The sequence below is a fragment of the Prionailurus bengalensis genome, chromosome C1 (genome assembly GCF_016509475.1).
Source record: "Prionailurus bengalensis isolate Pbe53 chromosome C1, Fcat_Pben_1.1_paternal_pri, whole genome shotgun sequence".
NCBI lineage: Eukaryota > Metazoa > Chordata > Mammalia > Carnivora > Felidae > Prionailurus > Prionailurus bengalensis.
In genome coordinates this window covers 135,225,593-135,244,745 of record NC_057345.1, presented here as the reverse complement: position 1 = coordinate 135,244,745, position 19,153 = coordinate 135,225,593, and the positions used below count along the sequence as shown (strand labels likewise).

General features: G+C 36.4%; 1 protein-coding gene across 1 annotated transcript in view; it reads right to left on the bottom strand.

The window, feature by feature from the left end:
• The window catches only part of ARHGAP15 (Rho GTPase activating protein 15), a 620,330-nt gene that overhangs the window by 211,927 nt on the left and 389,250 nt on the right, over nucleotides 1-19,153 (bottom strand). Inside the window, exon 10 of the mRNA XM_043576628.1 lies at nucleotides 17,203-17,301. Coding sequence (XP_043432563.1) covers nucleotides 17,203-17,301 — 99 coding nt within the window. The remainder of the gene's footprint in view (nucleotides 1-17,202; nucleotides 17,302-19,153) is intronic.

Genomic DNA, 19,153 nt, shown 5'->3' with positions numbered 1-19,153 from the left:
TTAAATTTCTATTATCACACCATAAGAAGAAAGGTAAGGCAAGCTCTCTTTTAGTGCTGGAGGAGAGACCTATCCTCAGCTTCATTCTTTACCACTGGAAGGCTGTTAACCATCTAGTAAAGAATTGCACATACTCCAGCTACTCAAAACATTACTTGTTGACTTAAAAAAAAGACATTCCAATACAAATTGTTTTTTTTATTTAAACTCACCTAGCACTAGTATAATACAAACCAGGCTTCCTGCTTCTGGAGAATTTTGTCACATAGGTCTACATAAAAAGTCTTATTGAAATATTTGTCAGTGGACATACATATTTAGCGTCTACCATTTCTTTCTGGTCCATTGTCACAGGAAGAAGGCATACTAAACTAAGATGTGTTACACATGTTGATGTTCATTAGTTGAGTGTCCGTCTCATATAGATAATTTTCTAAGTGGTTAAGAAACCGAGTTACAAATACATCTCATGTCTTCCATTGTATAAAATTTAAATAGTGTCTCAATTTCCCCATTTCCCCTAATGGCTGGCAAGTTTTGAATTTTAAAAATTTTAGAAAATCCATGACATTCATTATAGCTGACTCTTGAGGTGCTGCAGAAGTCAGAAGTGTAAGATTATTGATTTGAAGACCTGGACTTTATGTCATCGGTCCCCAAGTTTAGTCTTAACATGAATTACAGAGGCTATATTTAAGGCATCTTTTCAGAAGTCTGGGGATAATAACTCTGTCTTAAAGTATTCCTTGTACATAATTTTGCTTATGTGTAAAATTGTGCAATTGGAATTTTATTCCTTTGTCTTTAACTCCCATGGAAGGATTTCACATCAGAGCTTACTAAGCATGTGCACTTTAGTGTAGATCAATCTATTAGATCTTGTCCTGAAAGCAGAATTCAGCTGAAAGAACAGGAAGTCCAATAAGACTTCGCTTGTGTAATGTGTGGGACAGGAGGAGAGGGCATGTGTAATACATAATGGGAAAGAAACAGAAGGAGGAAGTGAGTGTCCTATACTGGTTTCAAGCTAATCCAAATGGGTAGTTGCCATTATCTAAATGCTTACCCTTCCTGGATTTTCTATTTTCAGATACACAAGGATTTGAGGAAATGGAAGTATTCTCACTGTGCTTAAAGACTTGGGCGAGGAAAGGTGTATTTTTCAGCTTGTCTAAACATATTTTATCCTTAAACATAATTTATTCTTATCATCATAATTATCCATCACGTGAAAAGTGTAATAAATTGTCCTCCTTAGAGACAACTTCTACAATGATTTTTTTTTCATTAAGAGGAGTCTAATCTTGAAGTTCCAAGACAAGATTATATAAAGCCATATAGGGCTTTGCCCTACAGATTGAAATTCTATGAAGAGACAAATTGTTCATCCTTGAAGTCATGAGCTCTCTAACACCACCCCTTTCTCCTGTTTGCAAAGCACCTGCACGGAACACAGTCTTGGAGACTTCTCCTGCTGTGTCATACTTCTGCACCTGCACTGTGTATGGAGTTGTGTTATCGACCACCGGCTCCATCTGAAACCTTTCATCCCTGTAGTGGCCTTAAGTCTCCCCAAGTAACTCAGACTAAGGCTCATCAGTAAGAGACAAATACCCCTGAACAATGGCAGCCTCATGAGGTCCTAGATTCCCAATCTACTTTCAAGTGTTCAAACAAGCCTTTATAAAGACTATTACACCAAGAAATGTATGCATTTCTATGAATTCATTGACTGAATATCAAAAGAAAACGATGACCTTATTTTGCCCCAAACTAGAGCCAAGTACGCTGCAAGCAAAACCCTTAGAAAAGAGGAGGAAAGTAAGCTTGGGAACAGAGCATGCTTTTAGAGGTGTCAGTATGACTGTCTTCTTTCCCTTATCAAGCACAACAAGACAGAATAAAACCCTTTCTTCACTGGTGCTTGGAAAACCTCTAATAGGAGACAAAGACATTTAGTGTTAAATTGTTGTTACCTTTTAAAACAACTGTAACTCAAGCTAACACTCAAAGGTGTTTTAAGGGTGTCTGAAACTTCAAGCTAAGGTATAAATGATATCCTTGAGCCAGGTTTGCCAGCAGGAAGGTGTTGCAGGTCAGACCCAGTGTTCAAGGGGACATTGTGCAGTAATGTAACCACTTAGCAAAAAAAAAAAGAAGGAAGGGAGCAAATGACGACCCCAAATACATCTTACTCTGTCAGACCCATGTTTTGTCCCTGTGAGAACTTTCACTAACAGGTTTGTAATTGTCTTTTTATGGTTTCAGGATTTCAGACTCCTTCCAACTTTAACCCAACCTACCAACATTAGTTATAATATACTGGTATAAATATGGAACACAAATTCAGCATTTGACAATGTTTAACAAATAAAAACCGTTTCCCCTGCCCACCATGCTGTCAAACAGGATGATGACAATAAATGATTCAGGGCTTTGAGTATAAAGTTTTGTTTTCATTCTTATATGCCGTATGTGTTACAAATAGCAGATAAGAGGAGACTTCAAACAAGGGAGGTTATTGTTCATAAAATAGTATTTCTGTGCAATCTCCAACAATTTTAGTTAAACAGATACACTAATTGTTTTCCTTTGTTTTGGTAATGCAATTCGTGGGAGTTAATTTTTAAAATAGGAAATTTTAAGCATTTAAAATTTTTTTTAAATTTACATCCAAGTTAATTAGCATATAGTGCAATAATGACTTCAGGAGTAGAATCCAGTGATTCATCCCCTACATATAACTTAAGAATTCTTTTTAACTCTTTCTCTTTTATATAAAATATTACCGAGCTGATATAGCCACAGGACTAGCGGCAGTATTATTTTAAATCATTTTAAGTTTATTTATTTATTTTAAGAGAGAGTGAGAATCAGAGCAGACAAGCAGGGGAGAGGCAAAGAGAGAAGGAGAGAGAGAGAGAATAGCAAGCAGGCTCCACGCTGTCAGCACAGAGCCCGATGTGGGGCTTGAACTCACGAACTGTGAGATCTTGACCTGAGCTGAAGTCAAGAGCCAGACACTTTACTGACTAAGCCATCCAGGCACTCCTAGATGCAATATTTTTTTAAAATATTAAAAGCTCCTATATTTTATTCTGTAAAGACATGGGGAAATATGGCCAAACTATATTATTGTGACTTGTGACCCTTGTTTTGGATCCCTGGCGATTGCTTTTTGCACATGGCACTCTAATTGTTTCTGCTGGCTCCTCAGGAATCTACAGTGTCTCTAGAACTAATTTCAGTTAAAAAGTTGATTTCTAACATTAGTTTAATTTCTATCCTAATAGTTTTCCCCCTTACGTATCTTTTCCAGAAGGTTGCCCAGAAAAAAAAAATTATCTGCTTCTATCCATGACAAGCTTGTGAAAAAAAAGCCTTTCTGGTGGGAAAAGAATTTGAAAGGAAAACATGGACGTACATATATCAGACCAAGAATTAAAAGATGAACATTATATGTGAGGAAACATTGTAAGAAGATTTCACTATATTAGTTTTTCCAAGTCAGTGTTCCAAAGCCAGTCTTGGATTATGTGTGAAAAGTAAGAACTCTATAACTGTAACAGGTGCTGGCAGGAAACTCCCATTAAAGCTTATGGAAGTTATGCCTGTAAAGTCCTGGCATCTGAGAAAATTCTCGCATAAGAATGCATTATGCATCAGATTTTTCTCACTAGAAAAACAATACAAGGCTGTGACTACTCAACATTCCCAGTCACTATTTCGCTAACATCATCCCTTGGTGATGACATCTTGGTGACCTTGCAGTGTATGTAGAGTATATATGAGGCTTCATTTCAACACTGAGAGCATGCATTGTCTTCTATATATACCAATAGAGATGTCGGTTGGCCATCTGTCTGTCCTAATCAGAGCATAAACCTGAATTTTTTTCCCTTAGAGTCAATAGATTTATACTAATTGATCCATATTTCAAGGATTGACTCTTCATATGCAACATGGCAAATATTTATGAGATTTTACTGGAGTTTGGAGTAGTCTATAGAACATCAGGTAGTAATTAATATAGGTTTTAAATCTATAGTATTGACTCATGTTGGAAAGTATTAGCATTATGTGTGGCACATAGCGCATGCTTAACAAATGTCACCTTTTTTTCCTTACATAAATCAGCCGACTTCTGTATGACCACATCTTCAAAGACTATGGTATAATTCTTTGAATGTGAACTTGCTCACCTTAAAGTTAACAAGTAAAGCCTATTTCTCTGATTAAGCTCACCTTTTTAGCGTATAAGTTCTAGAGGTTAAAATATTTCTTTTTCTGACATTTGTCTATTGGTTACAACTAAACCAAAATTCTCTTACTTTACTCTAGAAATCTAGCATTTATAAGGAATTTGATTTAATCCCAGTGGATAATTTGGATTTAAACCATTTATCAAGTTAAAAACTGAGATAAAAATTTAGACAGTATTGAACCTTAGACAAAGTCCAGTGAAAATGGTTGTGAGCCTGTATATATCCAGATGTAGGTATCCATAGCTAGATTTGTAGCTACCCTATGGATTAAATGTTACTAGCTTGCATATGTGTTTGTAGTTACAATTTTAAATATGCTTTTCATGTGCCAATATTTCTTTAGTAAAAGGTCCTGGGTTAGGGTAATATAGTTACCTTCCAGAACACACACACACACACACACACACACATACGCACACACACACACACACACACACACACACCAGCACCAACACAGGCAATCTGCCAAATGTGGTTGCTGTGAAAAAGGTTTTGCTTTAGGGCAATAGCAAACTAGCTCACCACCCCGCTGCCCTGCCCATTCCTCACCACACGGCTCTTTGCTGTATCCTTAACTTCCCCTCCTACCGTGAGGGAACATTTCTTCGGACTGTTTTATTGCCAATATATTTTTACTTTGTATGATGAAATGAAACAAGGGACTGGTTTCATTAGAAAGAGAGGTAAACAGAGCATTAATTAAATTTGCTGATGATACTAAATTGGGAGGAACTGTGGACATCTGTGAAGACAAAAGAATCATACAAATGGACTTAAGGAGTTTAGAAATATGAGCAGGAAATAATAAAAAAGACTTAGTCTTAAATAATGCAAGCTAATACATTTGGGAAAAGATCGTCAGAAACATGGCTATTCAGTGAATGGTAGATGCCTGGAAAGTGGTAATCGTGAAAGAGACCTAGGGGGTGATAATGGGGAAAATTATACACAAACTTATAGGGAAGTAGGCACAATGCCCAGAGGGTTATATATAAAAGAACCAGAAAGTTAATAGTCCTATTCTTATGATACTGATAGATCTCAAAGGCATCAAGTTTGGCTGTAGTTAGTTGAATCCCTCAGGTTCATGAAATAATTTAACACTACTTGTTGAGAGACTGGTTTCTCCCTATGAAAGATGAAAAAGTCTGTTTTGTCTGAAACCTTTCCTGAACACCAGTTATTGGCTCTATTTCTGTCTTATCCTATTATAGACTATTACTAATATGGTATATCACATAGATATGGATATAGACATTGCTATGGGTATAGATACATAAGACCCATCGTGCAAACAAAGAACTTTCAGTTTTAAGGTATTTTCTCTACTTTCTAGATAATATGACTTCATATTATGTTTCAAGAGACATTTAATACCAATCTCTTCTATCAGTTCAGTGCATCTTCAGTATATGGGATTCACTAAGGATGCATTGATGGATGAAAAAGACTTTTGGATAGTATCTATCTATTCATCCATTTAATCATACATCATGAATTGAGCCCCTGCTATAAGCCAGCTTTGGTATGTTAAGCACTGAGGAGACAGAGATGAGCCAGCCACAATCCCTAGACTCAAGGACTTATATTCTAGATGGAGATACAGGGAATGAAACCAGCCATTACATCCCCATGCAATAAAGGCTATGTTAGGGAGAGCAAAGCTGTCATTGGAAAACTGTGGAGAGAAATCCTAATAATGTTCAAGAGACCATGGAGGGGTGGCTGAGGATATAAATCAGAGACTATTCCTTGAAGGGGACACCCGTGCCTATGCACAAGAGGATGAATGTGAATGTGGCAGGTGGATAGGTACGGGGAGAGACCTTAGAGAGAAGGAACAGCACATGGACAAAGTATCCACCTTTGGAAAACTTGTTGTAGTTGATATTCCTGGAGCACAGGAAGCAGCTTGTAAGGATATGAAGCTGGACAGTGGACAGAGGGAATATGCTTTTGGAATAATTAGTATGAAATTTTATTTATCCATATGAGGCAAAGAAACCATTAAAGGGATGTCCTAAGAAGGCATAATACAATTCTGTTTGTGTTTAAGAGGAATAATGCCATCATTGAGAAGGGTGGCCTGGGAAGAAAATAGAACAAAGGCAGTGATATTAATTAGGATATTTCAAAGGAAATTATGAGTTCTAATCAAGGCCATGACAGGTAAAAGGAAGAATCAGATTCAAGAGATAGTAAGAAATGAGGGACTATTAGACTTGGTGAATGATGCTCTATGAAAGTAGAGAGAACAATCTAAAATTTCCAACATGTTTCTTTTTAGGGAAATAGGCCATGATGTTATTGACTGACTTAAGGAATAAGGGAAGAATAGGCTTGTTAGGTAAAGTGATAAATGCTGTTTGGAAAAGTTGAATTTGCGATACCAGAGGAAAATTCAAGAAGGGTTGCTCTTTGACCTCAGATCTGAGAGTAAAACGTAGCTTGAGAAGTCATTCTCAAACAAGGATTTTGAAGTCATTGAAGAAACCATTGAACGCTTTGGTATCATTGAGATCACACAGAAAGAATGGATGTAGAAATAACAGAGTCAAGAATTAAACCCAGAGGAAAATGCACATTTCTTAAACTGTCAAGCTCTGGGCTAAGTACACGGACTCTAACATTATGCCATGTAATTTCAAAAACATGCCAACTGCCTACCTTTAAGGCAAAAAGAAAGGAACCTTACTACAGTGATTACAATACTGTCTGCTAGGTGTTCTGCTGCCCTGTAGGAAGACTAAAGAGTTAAGTTAGCCCAACTGGTCAAAAAATGCAAAACATAACAAGAAGAGCATTATTTTTAAAACAAGAACGATAATAGTCCTATTTTAATGGTGCTGGTATATTTAATGTCTTTGGAGAGCTTTCAATAGTGTCAGCAGAGTTTGACTTTTCTGCTGTGAAGTAAATTTGTAGAAAATAAAATCAATATCCAATAGCAAAATAATGTCAGAATTTAGAGTATTTGTATCCTGTCTTCATTAGCCTCAAATTGATAATTGTTTGTAGTTGACCATATATATCTTATTTCAAATTCTTTAACAGACTCTTTCAACTCAAAAAAATATCATCAGAATAAAAATTTCTTGAGATTTACATAGAAAATAAATACTGAATCAAGAAGACTAGACGTTCACAGGGAAGTAAACTAACACAGAACAGCACCGGCAGGTTATTCAAAGTCTGAATTAAAGGAAAAGAAAACAAAATAAAGGGAAAGACGTGGTGATGTGATGCTCCACTCTCTGTGTGGGTTATGAGACCCAAGCCTACTCCTAACTATACTTAAGCATGTCACTTATAAATCATAGTTGCCATTCAAGTACTTGATTAAAAATAGCAGGTTATTGGTGTTGAAACAATCCCTAGTGGTATATGACTTCCTCTGATGAAAATGAGTATAAAATGGGTATTCCATTAGCTCCTGCATGGTGCACTTAAATGGAGTATCCCAAAACTGATGAGCATAAAATCTTTAAGGAAACATACCTTCAAATGTTTACCATAGTTGGGTACATATGGAGAAGAATATCATTTAGAACAACATAATATACTACTATCAGAATGGTTTACATGTTTAAGAAGCAGATTTGGAAGCCATGCAAATCATACAGCTGCCTTCAATCAACCACTGTTGTTCATTGATCATCTAAGTTTCAACCACAGGCAGGTGAAGCAATGCTGTGCAACTTTCCATAAAGATTTAAGCAATGTTGAAGATAATTAATCCATTCATTCATCATTTATTGAGAACCAATTATGTGTCAGGCACTGTGAAGAGTTAAAAATAAATCCACATTCTCTGTCTCAAGTAGCAGACAATGCACTGAAGGTAATATTTTAAATATTTTTTCTTCTATAGGTTACGCTTTCACTCTAAATCTCAGGACATTCTTATTTCCTTAAAAACGCTATGATTTTACATCTTGTCTACAGTCTACTATAAGCTCAAGAACTCTTCCAGCAGTATCATTTTAGAGTTATTTTGGTTTTGCACAGTTGTCCTCTCAAAGTGTCTTGCCCCCCCCCCAACTTTTTTCTGAACTGAAAGTAGGAGGTGGCTTGAAAAGTATAAAATTCTGCAAAAAGGTATAAAACTGGTAAGGAAAAGATTACTTGAACCCAAGAAAAACACTTGTAATTCCACAGCCTATTAGACTTTTAGATAACTTTTCACAGAATTTAGAAGAATCTCTAAGACATGAATCTTTTCAGGGGATGGGTAAATTACTCCAAAATACTCAAAGAGGAAAATATGCCAGTTCAATGATATAGACCCATGCAACTACTTCTGAAATCAACATGCCTTTTTCACTAAATATGTAGATCACTGATTAATGCTTAAGTTGGACACACTTCATTTGAAAGTGTGAAAATTCTTTGGAAAAGGAAATTCTTTTCTAGACATTTTAAAAGGAACATTATTTATTAGGAAACCCATAAAAGAGTATAATATAGCATTTTGGTCTCATTCATAGCTTCCGGAATTAATTTAAGATTTCTTAATTATCATAATTTTTTAAGCTGTAGGGAAATGTTTGTAAAAAATAGAATGTATAGATTCTTGTTCAACCAATAAACAACAGATCGTCTCACAAAATGAAGTGGCGCATGCCGTGAGAGTTTTGATAATTTATTTTTTTAATCAGTTGTTTCACATTATGCAACAAGAATTTTTAAAAATTCTATTTAAAAACTACAAATCCATGTTTGAATCCCAGGGCAACAAATATTTGAAAATCTCTGTCTGCCTTATTTTTTTTTTTTTGCGCCTTTTTATTGAAAACCTGAAAGCTTTCCAAATGCATGTGATTTTTTTTTCAAATTTTGTAAACATTTGCTTCCAGGCTAAAACATCCTGCCAACTTTCAGCCAAGATTATTTTTATGGTTGAACTATTAACTTCTGAATATGGGGGCTTATAATAGAAAAACTCCCAGACCCAGAACTCTCATCCTATAAATGACACCGCTATAGGATATTTTAGAGTATTACATCTCGACATGAGGAGGTGTTGCATTATTTAAATCCTCCATTCACACAATAAGAGACTAATTTCCTAGGGTATTATGTTTGGCTCTATTTCCTTCCAACTGACTCGAAGGGAAAAGTATGGTAAGAACCCAAACTTTAGCATGGGGGTGGATGTAGGAGGGGAGGTTGGAAATTAGACTCAGGCTTTATCTGGGGAGAGACATTATTTATTCTCATGCATTCTGGATGCAAAAGTGTGGGAATATCCACTGACTGATTTGACCAGAGCCACATTGCTGGATACATTAGATACCCTTTCTGGTTATTGAACTGCACACTTATTCCTCCATTAACTTCTGTTATGTTTAGGCTCTCTTTTTGATAATAAGACTATTGCTTAGACGTATTATAAGTCTATAGTCTTGCTATAAGTCTATAGCAAGTCTACAGATATATTGCTAGATGTAGATAAACTCCACTAAATGTCACTAATCAGTACGGTGAATTAATTCCTAACCATGTGTACACACAGAATTTGTGAACATTCCATGTAAGCTTGCCATTCACAGCAAGATTTAACTTAACAAGCATTTTCTTGAGTGGGAATAAATTTCTCTGGAACAGAAAAGCAGGTATCAGGTAACTATGGTAGACTTGGTAATTGCTTCAATAACTGTCTTCTCTTCATTACTAGACCTCACAAGATTGCCCTTTTATCCACATTTGTTTTCTTAATTGCAAAATGCAGCTTTTTTCTTTCCACCTTGTCATCTCTGATTTCTTTCGGTTGTCTTTTCCAGTTTCTCTTTTGTACTCTTGCTGCCTGTTTCCTGTTTACTCTCTTTTGATTTTGTCTTCCCCTCTAGCCCTGAATGTGGCTTTCTTACAGACACAGAGGCCCCAGCATGACTACCCTAAAGAGCCAATTCCAACTTGGACCTAGCACAACACTATAGCTGTCAGGAAGGTGACTGTCTTTGGGTTGCACTAAAACAAAACAAAACAAAGCAAAACACAAAACACAAAAACACGAAACTGGACTTAATTTCAACTTAGAAGTGAAACCTAAGGAAAATTTGCTGCAAACTTTCATGGAGCTTTTTTGGGGGATCAGCTCTTTTGTAATTGCATGTGGATGCCTAACTTTAGGCATGAAAAGCAAGCACTTAAAAAAAAAAAAACAACCGACCAACACATAGGTCAGTGCCCTCAGAAACATTTTTCTTCAGTCCACAAATATTCTCTGGGGAAAAAGAAAAGTGCTTATCTTAAACTCTTGATTTTTTTTTTTGAGCATGTAATTTTTATCAGTTTGTTTTGTTTTTGTTATTCTTTTTTTTCACTCACTGCTTATAAAACGAGCAAGCAGAAGTCTCTCTGGAGCAAGATAGAATCATAAAAGTTTTCAAGAATCTCGTCACAAACTAAACAGTACAAATTGCACATTCCTCATGGAAGTATCAGCCTTTCGTGCGTGCCTGGATCCAACTATAATAGATTATCCCAAAGTGGGAAAGAATGAACAGTACAAAATTAGCAGAACTGGGAGCAGAGCTTGTCTAGTGAAGGCAATTTGATCTGTACTTTAGGGGCCTGGATTCTCAGGCACTGGGAAAAGACTATGTTAAGTTTTATTTTGCAAGCAAACACTTGCTAGGATCTCAAGAGGCAGACTGGTGCACTGATTCGAGTATCAGAAAAACTATGGTAACAATTATAATGGTTGGTATGTCTTAGCATAATCGTGATACTACAATCATGTCTGTTATCTGTAGAATAAATACAATAGGTGCATGGCTTACCTAATATGCAAATGCAACATATATATAGTAAATATCCATGTATCTATATATATTCCATGTTCTGAATTTTTATGACTCAGAAAAGGATATCCCTGAGTAGGTATCTAGCTATGTCTTCTTATAATATTAACAAATATGTCCAAATATTCCCACATTGGAAAAATATATTTCATTTATAATGCCAATGGCTTGTTAATGTGACCTTCTCTCAAACTTCATGTAATAGCACAGGAATTACCAAAAAGAAATAGTTAAGGTATAATAATAATTTTAGCTATTCTTTTTCCAAGTTGCTATAATCTACCCAAAGATAACTAATTGTTCAAAGTAAACATTCCACTCCGACCACAAAAGGAATCCATTACACAAACATATAATTCACAGTCATTTTTAGTGGGTTGTAAACAGTTTGGAATGAGCATAAAATGGGACAAAAATCAAAGTGAGCATTTTGAAATGAAAAAGTGTTTGCTACAAAAGGTCAGTCCCTTTGCTTGGCAAACTATGTAGAAAAGCCTGGGAAAATGCTGATCACACAAGCAATGAGGGAATTTTAAAGCCAACAGCCTCCTTGTTTCTTTAAACAGACATCGGAACCTATAACTGGATCCTGTCAAACAAACGACAGCAAAAAAAATATAACAGCTGCTAAGAAGTCAAGTTGAGAGATAAAGTTTTTGAGGCTAAGGACCTTCTCAGAAGTAGACTAAAGGTCTTTCTTAAATCTTTAAAGCAAGGTTATGGATCCCAGGGTGGCTTTTAGGCACCAAGTCAAAAATGTAACTTTGTGTATCATTCTTGTCATAGTATTTTGTGTTCCAGCAAAAAGAGGACAAACTTGTTGATTAGCTTCTGCTGAGACATTCTGCAAAGTAGCATATAGCTGGAATCGTCCAATTTGAAAGACCTGGTATCGTTTATTTCTAATAGTGGTTAAAATACCACATATAATATAAAGTTTACCATCTCAGCCATTTTTAAATGTATAGTTCAGTTGTGTTAAGGGCATTCACATTGTTTGCAACAGATCTGTAAGTGTCATTTCAATGCTGTTAAATAGTTTGAGGGCATAGTGATTAGAAGTGAGACTTGTGGAGGAAGAATGTGTTGTTAAACCATATTCCAAAGGATGAATGCCTATCCAAACAGAATTAATTTGGATAATTAGTCCAACAGTCCTATTCCCTTACAAACAAAAATACATTGGACGTATAAAAATATATTTACAAGAGAAATATGCCTTTCCATTATCCATTATTATATACAAAGAAGTCTTTGGTAAAGTTTGGTATTGTCAGGTGCAAAAAGTACCGGCTTAGCATTGAGGCATGTCTTTCGGGTAGGTCACATGAAGTGACTCCTTATATTGCATTGCCATGACACATCAAGAAAATAACCTGGGAAATAAGGTGAAATTAAACTTCTGCTCTTAGCGGAAGGCTAAAGCCAGACAAATATGTGTTTATTATTCAGGGTTTATTGTGTCATTTAAACATATTTAATATTAATTAGTATTTAATAATACATTTAATACATTGGATATATTTAAGGTGTACCTGATGATTTGATACGATTACTACAGTCAAACTAAGTTAACATATCCTCTCCTCCCATATCTACTAATTTGTGTGTGTGTGATGAGAATGCCTGCAATCTTCTGTCTTAGCATATTTCCAGTATCCAATCCGTTGTTAACTGTAGTCATCATGCCTGTCCATTAGATATCTAGATTCATTCATCCCAGATAACTGCAATTTTGTGCCCTTTCACCAATATCTCCCCTTTATCCCCACTCCCTATTATGCGATTTTTAAGCAGACAAACTCCCCTTACCTTAAAAGAATATTGTAATGCTTATTTTTCTCTTCTAGTATCTGTTCTTTTCTTTCAAAACACTCACCATAGTTTGGTACTCAGGTCTTTTTGCTTAAAGTATATCTCCTCTATATGCTCAACTGGTAGCATGGAAGATGATACAGGGGTAGGCAGTAAATAGCTACTTGTTGCTGGAATACAATAAACACTTGATATTTGTTACATCATTCAAACAACATTTACTGAATGCCTACAATGTGTCAGGTACTGTGTGGGGTTCTTTCCCAGTAATGCACTTAGCAGTCTGCTAGTTACATACTTTATGTAAAAAGAATGATAGGTCATGGTCTTAATACCAATTACACCAGTTTAGACCACATTGTTTAAGTCACATCTCCTAAGCACTTGTCTTCCGAGAGATACAGGTATAACCCTACTTATAAGTAAGCAATCTCTACATTTTGGGGTCATCCTAAACAACACAAAATTTCTATAAAGCAGTGCAAAAATAGACTCCTCGCTGCTTAGATCTACATACGACCTGTATGTCCAATGCCTCCCTCTGCATGCTTGTTCCCCCAGACCTCAAAGAAAAGTATCAGATGATCTCATGCTTTGGGTCACCTTATCATATGTGTTGAGCATTAGCTGAACAATGATTCAATATCTTCACAGAAACTGCTTTGGAAGAAGAAATATAAACTGAGTTTGTCTTTGGATACTTATGATACTCATATACAGTAAAACCTTGGATTGTGAGTAACTTATTCTGCGAGTGTTCCGCAAGACGAGCAAACATTTCTAGTACATTTTCACTGGATAAATGAGCGATGTCTTGCAATACAAGTAATATGTGACTCCGAATGTCACATGACCACAACTGAGCCAATGGTTCTTGAAATTTGCTTTGATATATGAGTGCTTTGGATTACAAGCCTGTTTCCGGAATGAATTATGCTCGCAAACCAAGGTTTCCTAGTACATGGTCTACAACTGTAAAGGCGACACAAGTGTGAATGAACGACTTGGAGGAGATTTAAAGGCTAACATGCTACTTTACAAGTTCCCTCCAAGTTTTGTGTATGTTCTCTAGGCTGAGCAGACAATGTCAGAAACCACAGAAATAACTTTAATCTGGTTATAATAGTTGGTGAGGGGGAGAATGGCCTGGTGGTTTAGAGGAATAAAGGAAACCAAATCAAGATAAGGAAGCACACTAAATAAGTTATTCGCTAAATTGGTTTACATTTGGCTCACTAATAGATTTTCTTCTAGGCATGCAAAATTTAAAATGTGACTAATATCACTTTACCAGGGTTGATTAAAGAATGCATCTGTGCCAAGCACCGCACAGAATTTCCCTGTGGAGACAATGGGAGCATGAGCAATTCGGTTCTGTCAATTGCAAGCAAGTGAGACAAATAACTGAATGAACGAATGAATGAATGAATGAATCAATCAATCAATCAGTCAGTCAGTCAGTCAGTCAGTCAATCAATGGTGAGCTCTGCCTCCCTGATACTGTTTTATTCAAAATCAAGCATGTAAGAGCATTTAGAAAAGGAGAGCTATTGGGGTGCCTGAGTGGCTCAGTCAGTTAAGCATCTAACTCTTGGTTTCAGCTCAGGTCATGATCTCATGGTCATGGGATCAAGCCCCACGTCTGGCTCTGTGCTGAGCATGGAGCCTGTTTGGAATTCTCTCTTTCTCTCTCTCTCTCTCTCTCTCTCTCTCTCTCTCTCTCTCTCCCTCTGAACCTCCTTGCTCTCTCTCTCTCTCTCTCTCTTTCTCTGTTTCTCTCAAAATAAATAAACATTTAAAAATATAGCTACAATTTAAGGATGAGGTTTTTTTTTGTAAAAGCAGGAGGAAAAATCTTAAGAGAAAAAGAGAGAAAGGAAACACATCATTTTATTATAGCCCATGTATGCTATGATGGGTTTTTTTGAGGACATTTCCCCCAGAGTGTGAAAGTAGACACACAATTCTCATTAAATATGCCTTTCCCATAACTGGTCCATGAGCATTTCCCATGACTCTGCAGTTGAGTATCTTGGCTGGAAGAGGATCTGGCCATTAGAAGGAGGGCTCTAGATATGCTGAGTCCCAGCCGTGCCGAGAGACTTGGCACCTTTATATGCTACTTCCTAATACCAACCCCAGCATAAAATGTCATCAGAAGCCTGCATAAACATTGGACTTAGATTCACATAAATTATTTCTGTCCTAAGGTGCTCTCTGCCAGAATTTAGTAAAAACAACACTTTGGGTAAATAGAATTGGCGTATAAATGTAAGAATATTAATCCAACAAAATGATCATAGAAAAATATAATCAAAAGTACACATTTGTAAATCTTGCAATGATGTGAGAGGTTTATCTTGTGCCTCTGAGTTTTTATTGAACATTTCCATAGAGTTCCTTTAAGCTGATGCTGCCAAAGTGCTTTGAATTATCAGTTGCTTTGTGGAATTGTAAAGTCGTTGAGTTTCATTAAAATGCTTAGGATTTATTTTAATAATCATATGTGTGATTAGTGCCTGTTTAGTGCTGGGTCGACAAATTCATTTTAAGAGTAAACATTGGGACAATGAAATATAATGCTAGATATGATTGCTGCTGTCAGCAAAAACATTCTTATTTTATTAAAAATCACCAACAAATGCTATGAACAGAAGATACAGTTTCTATTTATAGATATTTTCAACACTACAATATTATGGTATCTGCATACCACAGGACTATATCTAGCAGAGTTTTCATTTTGCCTAGGGTATGTACATATACAAAGAGGTACAGAGCCCCCCCCCCCTTTTTTTATATGTGCACATGTCTTTTTAAGTATAGCTCCCCCCAAAGTCCTATTTGGATATTTGCTCTAATATAATAGTGCTCACACCGTCAGGCTTGAGTATTTATAAGTGGATGAAGATCTCCTGAAAATAATGATAATTTAGCTATTGGCAATAATAACATTATAACATTCTCAGTGATCCATTTTGGCTTTAAGTACTTATTAAATAATATTTATTCCTAAATTATGAACTTATAAAATTAAATGAGATTGCAACATGCAATAAAAACACATTTCTCTCTAAACTCCAATTGACTCCATTCCTCACAGATACCTCTCCTTGTGTTCATTCTGCTTTTACTGTTTTCTACTCTCTGTGAGCTCTCAGCTCTTCTCTCTGATGTGTTGATACACTTTTCCCCAAAGCCACTCTCTTTATCTACCTTCCCTACCCACTCGTCCCCTTCTTGTTATTCTCTCATTCCCTACTGATATGGGAATAATAGGATCCCAAGGCTGTCCTTACAGTATAATTAAAGTATGAATTTCCAGGAGTTGGAAATTGCAGACCATTTTTATTATGCCTCTATAATAAAGCCAGGTAACACTGAGAGAATTAAAATGGCTTTTTCCTAGTAGATAACTTGGTAAAGATTTTTTCCCCTTGGTTCTATTGTTTTAAGAGACTGGGAGCTGAAAATGGGAATAGGTTCACCATTTCTTTTTCTGAAAACACCTCTATCTTTTACATGATATATATCCCCCTAGATCCTGGGAATATGTTGTAAACTTGTAACAGATGGTGATGAAGCTTCACATTTTTATACAATATATTTTTTTGAGATTCTGCATCTACTGTATGTATCTTCCAGGGAAAATGACCTTGAATGAATGAAGTCATAGTCTGAAGGAAAAACACCCCACAGATAGACCAGCATAGAAATGATGAGTCAATTGGGTTTTGTTTTGTTCCCTTCGGTAAGATGAAATAATTTCAGATGAAAAACAGAATGTTGAAATATAGGAACCAAAGGTCATCTTAACACTGGAGGTGCATCTGTTAATTGTTCCAGGAAAACCAGTTAGCCATATTCTATATTGAACAGAAACACACAGAAGATGGGATATCACTGTTTGCAAGTAGGAATGCTATTTGCTTCACTTGGGTAATGTTGGGGGCTTACCAAAAATTGTTCTGGCACAACATCTACCAGCATGAATGTTAGGAGGGTTCTAACACTGTGAGTGCTGATATTTTATGAATGTTTTATCACTGGCTGGAAAACAAGAAGTTAGCAATTGAATCAACAACATGTCAGACAGACAAAATATTAAAAAAAGAGAACATTAGTGGGAATTACTGATGTCCCTATTGTAAAAACAAACTGAAGTTAATAAGAAACTTGATCCTCTTAACCGATTAACAAAAGTCAAGTTTTAATTGCATGGCTTCCCAGACAAATCAAGTGGCGCTGCTAACTTGAGCATTGGTTGTTTAGAGGGTACGCTAATGGGGGAAATTACTACATATTCAGTTACCCACCTCTTTTTTCGACAGCTTCAATGCATTGCTTTACAAACCGTGGAACTGTGGAATTTTCACGTTCACACACTGTGTGCAGATGAGAGCCAAAAATTTGATCTGCAAAAGAAACAAAGATGAGCTTCATTAAAATCCAAGATTGCGTTGTTCTTTAATTTGATTCTGTTTCCATACCCACTGCATGCTGAAATCTGTGTCTTGCATAGGAATCGATTTTTTGCTTTAATTCCAAAGGGTCTATTGCAGAGATACAAAGACCGTAACTCCCTCCTTCATGGAACAAGACTGGCCCCAGAGAAAGAAAACTAACACTCTGCCATCGATTAGGCAGGGATGACAGAGTAAGTTATAGTCTCTCTGGGCATAACTTTGTTGTTTATAAAATAATGACAAGGAATTAAGAAAACTTCTACAAAATAATTAATCTTAATGATTTGGTGTCTTGACTGTTTTAGAAGAAATTTATCAATGATCACCAAAATTGTAATTTTATCAGCATTTTGAAAGATTCGTTCTGTGGGTCAATGATATTTGAAGACGCAAGTTCCAGATTTACTTTGAAGTGAATTTCTTAACATCTCTCCTGCCTTGAATGCCCTTCCTCTTCTCTAATCTAAGTATCCCCTTTCCTTTCTAGCTCAACTCCGACCACACTTTCTCCACAAATTCTTTTCTTCCTATCTCAGCTTTGTGTTTCCTTTGACATAGGTTCTTTGGAATACCATTTCTTCCGGATGTTAATAGGCAATTTAGGGGCGGGGTGGGGGGAAGCCTGTGATCAAAATGGTTTAGCAATGTTGGATTAAACAAAGTTAAACAAGTTTCTTTCATGTGTATTTGCAGCCTGTGATATGCCAACGTGCCCTGGGAATCTCCACAGGGGGCTGGAGGATGCGCTATTTCCCCAACTTATTTGAGTAAGCTCCTTTTGTTTCAAAGGGCATCTCTCCAGACTGATGCTTCTGAGAACACACTCTGAAACCCTAGCCTAGCCTTCTCATTTGGAGCACGATTTATACTACCTTGCATCGTGTATTTACATTTATAATATACGGGATGTATTTTCTCAAAGCAGATTCTGAGTGTTTACATCACCTATGAGTTTATATAGTCATCAGTGCTCAGCTCAGATTCTGGCCACAGAATTCGCTCATAGATATTTTTTATTGTAGTAAAATATACATAATGTAAAATTCCCCCCATAACCATTTTTACATGTACAGTTCAGTGGCATTAAGCACACGCACATTCTCGTGTAATCATCACCACCATCCATTTCCAGGTTTTTTTTAAAAACAGTATAGATGATTATTACTCATAACGAAACAAATATTTAGTAGGTTCAAGGGCTTCCCACCTTGCTCAAAATGAACTCCAATTCCCTACTGCAGCTTCCAAGCCAATACGTGATCTGCCCTCCCACCCATTAATTGATTTCATTTGTGTCCTTTCTCCTCTCTCTCCCTCATCACTTGCCTGCAGCCACTCTGTCCACATTGCTGATGTTTGTCCATGCCAAGCAAAGTTCTGCCTCAGGGACTTTGTACTTACTATGACCTCTGCATGAAACTCCATTGCATTAGGGGTTTTTTGTAGCCTTTCCTACCCACTTTTTTTTTCACTGCCTCACTGCAATAGGATCTTGCCATGATACTTCCCTGTTTTACTTTCCTTAGAGCACTTACCTCCACCTGGCATATTAGATTGCTGTGTTTATGGGTTAGTTGTTTCTCCTACTTAGAATGCAAAACCCAGAAAAGTAAAGACTATACCTATTTATTTCTTTTCTTTTCTTTTCTTTTCTTTTCTTTCTTTCTTTTCTTTGGCACATGCATAAGTGGGGGAGGGGCAAAGGGATAGGGAGAGAGAGAATCTCACCCAGCATGGGGCCCCAAGAGGGCTCTATCTCACAACTGTGAAATCATGAAATCAAGAGTTGGACATTTTACCA